At 64.0% G+C, this 12,338-nt stretch overlaps 1 protein-coding gene across 1 annotated transcript in view; it reads left to right on the top strand.

The window, feature by feature from the left end:
- Window positions 1-12,338, top strand: part of NIBAN2 (niban apoptosis regulator 2) — a 45,006-nt gene that overhangs the window by 21,527 nt on the left and 11,141 nt on the right. The window contains exons 2-3 of the mRNA XM_037492863.2: window positions 6,612-6,742; window positions 10,466-10,594. Of these exons, the coding sequence (XP_037348760.1) occupies window positions 6,612-6,742; window positions 10,466-10,594 (260 nt within the window). The remainder of the gene's footprint in view (window positions 1-6,611; window positions 6,743-10,465; window positions 10,595-12,338) is intronic.

Here is a 12,338-nt window from a genome sequence, read left to right on the forward strand (position 1 = left end):
ATGAGGCTGGGGCCCACCCCTGACGGGGTTTCCCCCCCATGGGCATGGTGGGGGGGTTCCAGACTTGGGCTCCAGTCTTGTCTCAGCTGCTCCTTTGTGGATGGGCTTGCCAGGGGGCCTCAGCTCTCTGGGTCTTAGTTTCTTCATCTGAAACATTCTGCCCACACCTAAGCCACCTGCCTGCCCCAGGGGTGAGCCTAGGACTGGGGCGGGGGTGGGGGGGGGGCGCGGGGCGGGCCGCATGATCCGGGTGTGGCTGTGCTGGGTTGGGGAGGGCCAGGAAGCTCTTTAACCCAGTATTGGAGGCCCTCTGGGGTCTCCCTTTCCAGATCCATTATCTGAGAACCCCTGCACACCTTCCTCCCATCCTCAGCTCAGCAAGGCCCTTCTCCTCGCAGAGCCTCAGTTTCCCCATCTGCACAATGGGCCCAGGCTTCCAGCCCCCCAGAGTCTCCAGGGGACTTCAGGTCACCGTGGGGCCACCCTGTCCTTCAGCCCCTGCTGTCTGAACTTGAGTGGAAGGGGTGCAGGGGGAGGGGATGCCAGTGCAGGAAGTAGCGTGATACTTAACGGTCTGGAAAATCAGAGACCAGTGTCCTTCCGGCTGTCTTGGCCGCTGGGCTCGCAAGTCCCGGGGGTGCTGGGCCTCTGTTTCAAGGCCCTTTCCTTGGGTTGGAGGAGCCATGGAGATGCCCGATAGTGCTGGGCCTTCTCCTTGCCAGTGCTTGACGCTCTAGCTCATTGATCTTCTTGTAATCCAGTCGGGCAGAAACTGCTGTGCTCTGGCTGGAGAGGAAATTGAGACTCAGAGAGGGGAAGTGCCTTGGCCAAGGCCACACCTGGTGGGTGGCAGAGCTGGCGCTTGACCCCAGAGCCCGTGTGCCTGGTGGGGGTGGGGGTGGGGGTGGTGCCGCCTGCCCCATCCCTCTGTCCAGCCCCAGGGGGTCTGCTCAGCCCGGGGAGCTGACTCACCAGTGGCTCAGGGGAGGGGCCGAGCCCAGCATCCGGTCAGCTCCGGGGCCCGGGCAGCCCTGCTTAGATCATCGTTTGAGATTTTAGATCTGCTGAGCCGACAGGGACCCACCCACCCATTTCCCAGGTAGGAAAATTGAGGCTCAGAGAAGTGGGGTGAGTAAGGTCCGGTGGGTGTGGCGGGTCCCTGGCAGCTCCGACTGGAAGGGGGTGAGAGGCTGAAGACCCTTCACCCTGGCTCTGACTGTCCCAATCCTGTGACCTCAGGGCTGTCACGACACCTTGCTGAGCCTCAGCTGTAAATGGGGATAGTGAAGCCGGCTTGGGCGGCCTCCTGGGCCAGGCGAAGACCAGCAGGGGCGGTGGGTGAGCCAGGGCTTTGGAAACTGCTGTGTGCAGCGTGAGAGGCCGAGGGGATACAGCGTGGGGTGCAGTGTCACGGAGCAGAAGCTTCTGTGGCCGTGGGAGCAGCCAGGTGTGAAGCCACTTTTCCTTTGCAGCTGTGTCTCTGAGCGGGTCCTGGGCCTCCCCGAGCCTCAGTTTCCTTATGTGTAATTGGGGTAAACCCAGTAGCTCTTGGGTCTGAATGAGCGATGGGGTTCAGTGGACAGACACAGGGATAAGCACTGGGAGTTCTGGGTGCAGTTAGAAGGACTGGAGGGCGGGGGGACGTCTGGGTCACCTCTGTCAGTCCCGAGGAGGCGGCCCGTAGAGATGAGGCCCCAGCTGTCAGGGGGCAGAACCTCTCCAAGATCCAGAGACAGAGACACAAGACCCCTACTTTGGCTCGAAGGCAAACCCAGGACTGTGTGCACACGTGTGTGTGTGCACACTCATGTGCAAGCGTGTGTGCCCATTCGTGGGGAGGTGCCCTCCTCAGGACCGCGGGGAGCCCAGCATCCTCACTGCCTGGAGGCAGAGGCCCCACCTGGGTCCCTGGGGTCACGATTGGATCACGCAGCTCCACCCCCAGCACTCTCGGTGGCCCTCTCCGGCTAAGAGGGGAATGGGGGGACCCCCCCTTCCTGCGACACCCCCATGTAGGTATTCAGTAGGTTTTGCTGGCTGATGAGGGAAGTGACCCCGAGAGCCTGTGGTCTTGCTGGTCCCGCCTTGCTTGTGTGGAAAGGGTTTCCTCACCTGCCTTCCCTCGGGGCTGTCTGCCCGGAGCGCAGGGTCCAGCCCCCAACCCTGCGGGAGGGGCGCCAAGGGCTGCGGCTGGCTCTGGGCACCCTCCGAGGCCAAGACGTGCCCGAGGGAGGCCCGCGGAGGCCGGGGCCGTCCCTGGTGCTGCGGCCCCACCTCCGACCCCCTCCCCTGGCCTCGGCCTCGCCGTGGGCTGCGGGAGGCCTGCGGGAGGCCTCCCCGAGCGGCCTGTCATCCTGTGATTCTTACTCTGCTCCTTTGGTTTTTTTTAAGTTGTTATTGGATTTTTTTCCCAAACTATGGGCGTTACAGCTGCCCACGGGAGCGCCACTTTCCTAAGCGTCGCCGCGAGCTGAGCGCCACCGTGGCCGGGGGCTCCTGAGCCCGCGCCTGCCGCTGCCTGGCCTAGCGCAGCCGCGGCTCCTGTTGGGCCCTTTCGGCAGAGGAGGAGCCGAGCTCTGAGCAGCTTGCGGGCTGGGGCTGCGCCCGTGTCCTGCGGCCTCGCCTGGGGCTGGAGGGTGGGAGCTCCCCCAGGCCCGGCAGCCCATGTTCAGCCCATGTTCGAGCCCCTGGGGCCGCACCCCCACTTCCCCACCCTCTGGAGGGAGGGAGGCCCAGGGGCAGAGCCAGGGTCAGCAGGGGTCAGACTGACGTCCCCCCACCGGCTGTGGGACCCCAGGAGAACCCTCATACTCTGTGGCTCACAGTCCCTTGGTGGTGTGATGTCTCAGAGGCGGGTGAGGAGGCAGGAGGAGCTGGGGGGCAGGTGCAGACTAGAGAGCCCCAGGACCACCCACAGACACCAGGTTGGGGGGGCACAGGAATTTCAGTTGGAAAATCTCTGGCAGCTGCGGGGAGATAGCCTCGGCCGGGTGGCAAGAAGGGCAAGGGGTGCTGAGCAGTGCCTGCAGGGAGGGGGCTGTGGGGGGCCGAGGCGAGGGGGCTGAGCATGAGGAGGTCTAGGGGGGGGCCATGGAGGCCCGGTCCAGCCTTTGCCAGCCTGAGGGCCTGCCTGGGTGCTCCAGACGCGATCGGCCAGAGGCCGCCGGGTCTCCCTGAGCAGGGCTTCTCCCCGTGAGCCCTTTGGGGACCCCCTCCCTGCCCGCCTCTCCGGAGCCCCCACACCTAGGCTCCTTTCCGTTCCCCACCCTCTGCCCGCCAGTGCCGCTTCCTGCGTGCCAAGCACGTGGCGGCCCTCCCAGGCTGTCTTAGGACATCACTCAAGAATGTGCTCGGGCCGACCTCTGCCAAGAGGCCATCCGTGGCCTGTTCCCCCTGCCAGCTCTGCCTCTGCTGCCAAGATTAGGCTGAGCATAACCAGTTCTGGGTGCTGCCCGGGACCCTCCTCTTAATTCCGAACCCCTGGAGGTGCCACCCCCACGCCCGGGCTGGAGCGTCCCTGTCCTGGGGGCCTCTGCAGAGCGGGCGCTCAGGAGCCGCGCCACGTGGTGAGCAAAGCGAGGCGGCTGCCCACTTGGGGCTGCAGCCAGCCCAGATGCCAGCATCCCTCCCCTCCCAACCGGTGGCCCCCGAGCTGGGAGAGCGAGGCCGGCCAGAGGGAGACCCCACGCTGCCTGACTCGTTCTGTTCTGGAATTTTAGCCGGCAGAGCGTTTGCCGAAAGACGGGCCCAGGTCTCTGCAGCCCTTAGTCTGCGTGGCAAGGCACACCTGTAATTGCAACTGGGGTGCGGGAGTCCAGTTTCAGGGTGCCAGGCAAATGGGGCTACCTGGTCTTTTCCTACTCCATTCAGTGAGGTGCTCCCCAGGTTCCTGCCAGCACCTGCTCCTCCGCTGGGTTACTGCACCCCCAGTCCTTCGTGCCTCGGCTCCTGGACCCTGGTCTGCACCCCAACGTGAGAGGGCCAGAACGGCTTTCATCCCGGCCCCCGCCTGCGCCCGAGCCTATGCCCTCATGCCTCATTCAGGCCCGTCAGCCTCCTCCTCATCTTCTGCTTCCGACTGGGTCACCTTGCCGGGGTTCTCATGCCTTCAGCCTCCCCTAACTTCCTCTTGGACCCGCAGCTCAGCCAGACTTTGGCCTCATAGCCCCGATGGGACGGTGCCAGGGGCCCTCTCCTGCCGGGCCTCGGGCCTCGCCCAGGCTTCCTCCTCCCCCGCGCCCACTCCCGAGGATGCTCTGCTCCCTGCCTGGACACCGGGTGTGGACTTCGCTGACCGGGCGGCCGAGAGCAGGCTGCGGGGCAGGCAGGCCCAGGTGCAAGTGCTCGCACAGGATGGCAGCTTCCTCCTGGCCTGGCTCCCGAGGGCCAGGGCAGCAGATTCTGGCCCTTGGGGCACAGTGCTCTGTCTGAGCGGGGCACCAGGGCCAGGTCAGGCCTGGCAGAGCCATGCCGAAGCCTGCCCGTCCTACACCCGAACGAGTGCCCATGGGTGCCCACGTTCTGCTTGGAGCAGAACCCCAGACTGAGGCCGCGTGGGCTGGTGACTGGGAACCTGGCTCCCCAGCCCTGGGCCCACGAGCCTCCTCCCTAAGATGGGGAAAACCACAGTGCTGGGTCCCGAGGGTTTTCACGAAGGTTTTTTGGGCTCGTGCATTGGAGACTTGCCCGGCGCGGGCTGGGGCCGGCCCTCGGTGCGTGGAGGCGGTTACGATGGTGGCCACAGAGCCATCCATGGTGTCCTCTATCACCCTGTTTTCGTTATCTGGCCCCAGCTCACCCCCCATCTCTCCTGACGCACCCCGTCCTGCCTCCTCATTTTCCAAAAGGATCCCCGTGGTCGTTGAGAGATTTCTGGTTGTGTATAGTTGATTTTTTTTTTAAATAGGCATTCAAAGCAAATTCCTCATTTGTTCCCCCTTACTCCCCCCAAATAGGAATCTGGACAGACATGACCTCACTCCTGGGAAGGGGAGCAGCACAGGCAGGGTCTGCGCAGAGGGGCCCAGGGGCTGAACCGCCCGGGGCCGTGGAGGGAGTGGCGGCGGGGGCCTAGCATGCCCTGCAGCTGACGGCTTCAGCCCTTCTCCCGGCTGCCACCTCCTGGCTGCGCCCCAGCTCCGCCGCCTGCTGCTGTGTGACCTCGTGCCATGACTGAACCTCTCTGGCTGTCATTTTCCTCTGGTGTAAAAGGGGGATCGTGCAGCCCTTCTTCACGGAACTATCAGAAAATTAAGTGAAATGCTGTGCGCGCTGGGTGCCCTCCGTGTGCAGAGACCACCCTTGGGGGGAGTGGGAGGGCGGGGACAGCGCCCCATCTGCCCCTTCTCCTTTGACAACGGTCCAGGGCTTTGGAAACTGGAGTCCAAGACTGTCAGAGCTGGCAGGGCCTGTCCATCGCTGAGCTCCGTCCTCTCAGCGTGCGGGGAAACTGAGGCCCAGAGAGGGAGCAGCTGCGGGCCAGAGCAAACGGGGCTTCCTGGGGCCAGGAAGTCTCTCCCGAGGAGCGGCCCCTCGTCGTGGGTCAGGACCCTCTCCGGGCCTCAGTTTCTCCGTCTGTCACTGGTGTGATGCCGGGTGTCTGTGCTGTGCTGGCCTGAGGGAGCCGAGCCCTCACCTCTGCTCAGAAACCGCCTTTGCAGAGGCGCAAACAGCTGGTGAGAGCTGAGCGTCCTCACCCTGGCGGGCGAGTTAATTTTAGAATGTTTATTTTTTTACGGTGAAGAGACGCATGCTCGTGAGATAATTCAAATGCTCTAAACGTGAATAATGCAGAAAATGAAACGCACTATGCCCAGAGGGCCCACCCTTCGTGTTCTGGGGTGCTCCGGCCGGCTGGGGGTGCTCCGGGCCAGCCCTTTCCCGCGTGGTTTCCGCGCACACATCATTCGTGCGCACACACGGGAGTCCCTGGGGGGTGAGATTCAGCGTGCGAGTCTGGAACCCGGTTTTCTTTAGGGTTTAGCATAGCGGGGTGCACCATCCCCGGGGGGGCCTGCACCCGTCCATCCCGCCATCCTCCTGGTGCCGTGAGCTGGAAGGGGGTTGTCCCGGCCCGCACACACATGGACGGTACCTGGGGGTGTCCTCCGGGCCTTTGTGTCTGTGGCTCTCGTGTGAGCTGCTTGCGGCGTGAGGGCCACAGCGGGGCGCGTGCCAACCCCCCTACGGCCAACACCCCTACGGCCTCGCAGGTTCCCAGTCACCAGCCCACGCGGCCTCAGTCTGGGGTTCTGCTCCAAGCAGAACGTGGGCACCCGTGGGCACTCGTTCGGGTGCAGGACAGGCAGGCTTTGGCATGGCTCTGCCAGGCCTGACCTGGCCCCGGTGCCCCCGCAGACAGAGCACTGTGCCCCAAGGGCCAGCTGCCAGCTCCCTCCAGAAAGGCGGCCCCGATTCCCAGCCCTGGCACAGCCCCGGGGGCCTGCCCCGCCCCACCCCGGGTGCTCCTGCGTGTCCTGCCTGGGGTCCCCAGGTGCGCCCAGGAGGAGCCTGCTATGGGGGGAGCAGGTGCGCAGCTCTGCAGGCGGGGAGTGGGGCTTCGCTGAGGTGGGCAGCCTCACGCTCACGTCCCGTTTGTCCTGACCTGTCAGAGAGAACCGGGAAGATCCTGAAGGAGTTCCTCCGCTTCTATGAGGACCAGTATGGCGTCGCCCTCTTCAACAGCATGCGGCACGAGATCGAGGGCACCGGGGGGCCGCAGGCCCAGCTGCTCTGGCGCAAGGTGAGAGCGAAGGTGGGGTCGGGGTGGGCTCTGGGCCCCGCACGCCACGCGGCCCGGCCTGAGGAATGGCCCTTCTCTCAGCCTCAGTTTCCCCTTGCTGGCCTGGCGCCCCCCCCCCAGCTCCTGAGCAGGAGGCCAACCCGGGGGTGATGTTGGGGCCTGCGCCCACGGTGGGGGCTCCCTCCCCCAGCTCAGACCCTCCACGGGCTCTGGATCACCCTGGAGGCCTCACTGGCTGCGGGCTTTGGGGACGCCAGCCGGCCCACCTGGGACTTGGGACCTGCGCACCTCGGGGATGTGGGGGTGGGGGGCAGCCAGCGGGGTGCTTGGGGAGCCAGCTGACACCTCCGCACCACCACCTGTCGCCATCCCATTATCAGGGGCAGGATGGGGTTTGCCTGTAAATATTTGCTGAGCCGCCTGGCTGCAGCGGGGTGGGGGGCAAGGGGTGTCAGCACAGGCCAGAGGGGGAGAGGGAAGCCTCCCGGGAGGAGAGCTTGGCCCGGTGGGGAGGCAGGGAGGGGTGAGGAAGTCAGGGGCCCAGGTGGAAGGCGCAGGGCCTCGGCCTGGGCACTCAGGGTGTGAGAGGCGGTCCTCGCCCTCTGGGGGTGCAGCGGGAGCCCCAGTGGACCCAGCGCTGGTCTTTCCATTTCAGGGACTGTCACCCCCTGCCGCCTGGATGGGGTGGCAGAGGGGAGGGGGTTGAGGAAGGGAGCGGGCCCTGGAGGGCCGAGCGGCAGCCTGGAGCTACTTTCTCCTGACTGGAGCCCCAGCGCAGCCGCCCAGCTCCCCTCTGGGGAACCCCTCAGGCCGAGCTCTTGGGAAGTGGGTCTGGACCAGGTTGGTCGGGCCCCGGGCCGGCGCTCAGGCCAGCTCCGTGCTGCCCGCCCCTCACTGCCCGCCGGCTGCTGGCTCTCTCCAGGCCCCCTCGCCAGCATGTGGGGCGCTGCGGCAGCGGGGCAGAGGCGGGAAGTTCTGGCTGACCCTCCATTCAGCCGGCGGCCGGAGCAGCTGATGCAGACGTCCGGCCTCAGTCTCCTCAGCTGACTAGTGGGGCCTCCCGGGCAGGGCGTGGTGAGGCCTCAGGCACGGGCCAGGGGCCTGGGTCGGGGAGGATGTGAACCCCGACTTGCGGGGTGACCTCTGGCATGCGGGTTTTCCTCACTGAGCCTGTTTCTCTGTGAAGTGGCCTCCAGAGAGAGGAGTTACCCCGGGCCAAGAAAGCAGGGTGGGGGCGCCCTGGGCTCCCGAAGGCCGGACGGGGATCAGGTCCTGGCAGGACTCTGGGAAGGGGTGGTGTGGGCATAGCAGACCCAGGGGAGGCGGCGGCACCAGAGAAGAGCCTGAGAAACCACAGGCTGGGAGGGCTGGGGTGCTTCCAAGGTCTCCCCACCCTCACCCCAAATCAAGTGACTGAAAGTGTGGGGGTGGCCAGGAGACCAAGGGCGGGGGTTGGAGTGACACCCCCAGAGCTGGTTTGTCACCCTCTGGCATCTTCTCAGCGGCGGGAGTGGGCCGGGGCTGGGGGAGCTGCTTGCCGGCTGGGTGGGGCCCCCCAGTCTTACTGGAGAGGAATCTTTCCCACCCGTGCGCCCGAGAGGGAGGCAGGCCCGTCGTCGGGGTCACGCGGACTGTCAGGCTCCTGGGGCCTGGGAGCTGCTGGGGAATCATTCACACCATACAGGGGGCGCTGTGAAGGCCCCGGCAGGGTGAAGGCAGGCAGGGACCCACAGGGACCTGGTGGGAGAGGGGCCAGCAGCCCGGGGGGGCTGAGCCCGTGCAGGACGTGGCAGGGCCGGTGGCACCAGCTCTCCAGCCAGGTGCCCCGCTCAGGGCTCTTCCCACCTCCCCCCGATCCTGCGTGGGGTGCAGGGGAGTCAGGTGTGTGTCTGAGTCTCCCCAAGACCACACACCCCTTTGATTGGGGACCCCTAGCCCAGCCCTAACCCTGACCCCGCGACGACAGGGGCGGCGGTGCCCGGAGACGGGGCCGGGCTCGGCAGGCGCGCGTGAGGTTGGACAGGAGCTGGGGCCGCCCCGGCTCGCGGCATCGGGGGGCAGAGCTGAGGCCGCGTCCCTCTCTAGCAAGACGTGTCACCAGCAGCTGCCGGGACGGCCCGAGACGGAGGCTGGTGGGGGACCTGGGCCTTCCTCCAGCGTGAGCCACCGTCGTGCTCGCAGGGTGAAGTCGCGTGTGAGAGTCAGATCACCCCGCATCCCTGAAAAGCGGGGAGCCCTGGCCCGATGTACTACCCAGGAAACAGAGTCTGATATTAAGGCGCGAGGATGCCGCCCTGTGGTGGGAGATCAGCGTCGTCCTCACCGCGCTGACGGCTGAGCATTTAACAAGCAGCTCCAGGTGCCGGCAGGGCCCGGGGGGGCCCCCCCCTCCATTCTGGCCGCATCACCCCCAGACGCTGGGAGGGAGGCTGCGAGGGTGCACTCCCTCGCGTCCAGGCTCCCTCCTGGGGTGCAGGAGAAGAGGCCGCAAAGAAGGCTTGACTGTGGGAACTGGGCCTCTGCCCCCAACCCCTCACCACCCCCAGAGTTTCCCAGCGCCGGTCCCAGGGCTTTCGGGCTGCAAACTCTGCCGGCTGGGCTGGCGGGTTCCCTTTCATTTCCCGAGGGCCTTTCAGAGGGAATCACGACGCGGTTTGTCTTAAAAATAAAACCTGACTCGCAGCCAACCACCCGCTACGCTGCCCAGGCTCTGGGGGTGCGGGGGCCGGTGCTGTGAAGACTGGCCTGGGGGTCCTGAGTGGGGGTCCTGTCCCACACGGGGTGGAGGCAGCAAACGAGGGGCTGCCCAGGGTGTCAAGAGCTCCGTCTGCTCCTTTCTGGAAAAGACGGGGATTTGGGAGCTGGATTGAGAGTAGGCTCCACTCTAAATATAGACCACCAGGGGCAGCAGCTTTGCCCTCTGGGGGGGCTGGGGGAGCCATTTTCTTTTCCTGTAAATATTTTTGTCCCTGGTCGGAAGCAGTCTGCGGGTCCTATTGTTTCAGTACAATGGGCCCTCTTTTTCCAAGAGTGTTTGGCATTTCCCCTGAAGAGTAGCAGGGGGTTGCTGGGAAAGGGGCTCCCTCGGAAGGACCTGGGGGGCAGCTTAGGAGGGGCCCCTCGCACGGACCCTAGCTGCAGAGGCAGACCCAGAGCACAGCAGGGCCGCCAGAAGGGCCTGGCCCCCTGGAATGATCCTTTCTGCTCTCACCACATTTGATACGCGTTTCCTTTCGCAAAAGACACCGCATTTATCATAGAACAGATGGAACCTTCTAGAAGCCGAACACTAGACTCCCCGACTCCTTGCAGATGGAGCAGGCCTGTTCCCTTGCAACCTCTTGAGTGTCCCTTCCTGAGGCTTCCCGATGCTTGTCCACTCAGGAAGCGCCCTGGGGATGGCTGCCCCCTCCTACCCCCAGGTCAGGCCAGCCTGGAGCCGGCTGGAGAGGAAGGCTCTCACCTGCTGGCCCTGAATCGTGGTACCTGCCTGGGCTCAAGCCCTGACATCACCGCCATCCCCCCAGCCCTGGAGCCCGGGGAAGGCCCTTCACTGCCCAGAGCCTCCCTTTCCTCGATGCCAGATGGGTGTGGCACTGCCTGGAAGGCCCTCAGGAGGACTCAGGACATGGGGCCGGAGCATGTGTTCCAGGGGCGCTCAGGCCGGGCTGTCGCCGACAGGGCAGCAAGGGCCACCCCTCACCCCGCCCGGCCCCCCCGCAGGTGCCGCTGGAGGAACGCATCATCTTCTCGGGGAACCTCTTCCAGTACCAGGAGGACAACAAGAAGTGGAGGAACCGCTTCAGCCTCGTGCCCCACAACTACGGGCTGGTGCTGTACGAGAACAAAGTGGTGAGGCCCCCCTCCTCCCGGGCCCCCGACCCTCTCCACAGCCCCCTGCTTCTGTGCTAGTTCCCACCGGTGCCCCCCACTCCTGAACCCCAGACTCCAGACCCCACCCTCAGCCCCAACACGGCATCTCCCTAGGCCGAACCAGAATCTCCCCAACCGTCCCAAACCTCGTATCCTCTCTAGATGGCACTTCACCCGCCGGGCACCAGCTCTTCCGGGGTCACCTTGCACTTTGCCCATCGCTTCAAAACCACCTAGTTGGTCACTAGCTCCCGTGCCCCCTGCCTGAGCCCTCCATGTCCAAGGCCCTGGCCCCAGCCCGTCCACTGCAGCTGGGTTTCCCACTGCTCCTGGAGCCCCAGCTTGCCCCTGGGGAGCAGGGCCGCCCTTTTCCTCCGACTCCCCCACTGTACCTCCCTGCCCGCAGGGGGTGACTTGTTCCTTAATCTTTGCTTTGGGCCTTTGGGGAAGCTGTGCTTGGTGGAACCACAGACCCAGGGTCAGTGCCCAGCATCCTCCAGAGCAGCCCAAACAGGCCCGAGAGCCTCTGTTTCAAGGCAAATTAATGTTGGAGAAACGAAACCGGGAGCAACCTGACGCTCCAGGGCAGCGGTTCTCAAAATAGCTTGTGTCAGAATTGCCTGGAGGACTTGCTAAAAACAGGTGGCTGGGCCTAACCCCGGTTTGGGTCGGGGGTTTGCAGTTTCCATCCAACAATTCACAGTGAGGATGAGGATGGTGATCAGGGACCACCTTTGCCAATCACGGCCTTGGAGGTGCTGAGCCACTCTGAAGAAACTGGTGGCGAGTGACACCTGGTGGCAAGGCGCGGCATGGCAGCCCTGCTGTATGAACCACTACAGCCGCGTTTCCCAGCAAGCAATGGCCAGACCCAGCTCCCCTCCAAAGGCGGCTGTGTGGTGCTCCTCAGCTAAGAGGCTGCTGGGCAGCTCCAGTTAATGATCAAAGACCCTGGGTTCAGGAGGCTGAAAGGCCAGGTTTAGGGCCTCCCTGGTGGTGCAAGGGGTTAAGTCTCAGCACTATGAAGCTATCGGCAGCCACTGCAGCAGGAGTTCAATCCCCGGCCAGGGAACTAACCCACATGGCGCAGCAGACCTCTCCTGTCTCCCCGCTGCTCCCCTCAGCAGTGTATTTCAGTCAGTCTGCCTGTTCTGTTCCCCACTCTGTCTCTGGTGAACCCTCTCAGCCCCCACACCTCTGGCCTACACCCCAGTTCTTGTGTGCATAAATAAAATAAATCTTTAAAAAAAAAAAAAAAGAAAGGCCAAGTTCATGCCCTAGGTTGGCTCCGTCCCAGCATTATGACCTTGTGATTGGCAATGGATTGTGAGAATTTGATGGAAGGAAACGTGCAGCGCCCTTTGAACAGAGCCTGGTGTGTAATAAACACAGTACTAGGGTAATTGCAGATAACAGAGGCAATAACAGTGGTATTCAAAGCCTCGGCGGTGCTTACTGTGCTGGGCACTGTGCTAGTCACTTTATGTGACTCTCTCAGTCCTCGCACAGGCTGTGAGTAGAGCTGTCATCACCCTGGGTTTTTTTTTTTTTTTAAGATTTTTAAAAATTAATTAATTTACACAAGCACTGGGTACAGTCAGATTCGCGGGAGGGTGAGAGGATTCACCAGAAATAGTGGGGAACAGAACAGGCAGACTGACGAAATACACTGCTGAGGGGAGCAGCGGGCGAGACAGGAGAGGTCTGTGCGCCATGTGGGACC

The sequence above is a fragment of the Talpa occidentalis genome, unplaced genomic scaffold (assembly GCF_014898055.3).
Source record: "Talpa occidentalis isolate TD23 unplaced genomic scaffold, MPIMG_talOcc4v2.1 talOcc4.7, whole genome shotgun sequence".
Lineage (NCBI taxonomy): Eukaryota > Metazoa > Chordata > Mammalia > Eulipotyphla > Talpidae > Talpa > Talpa occidentalis.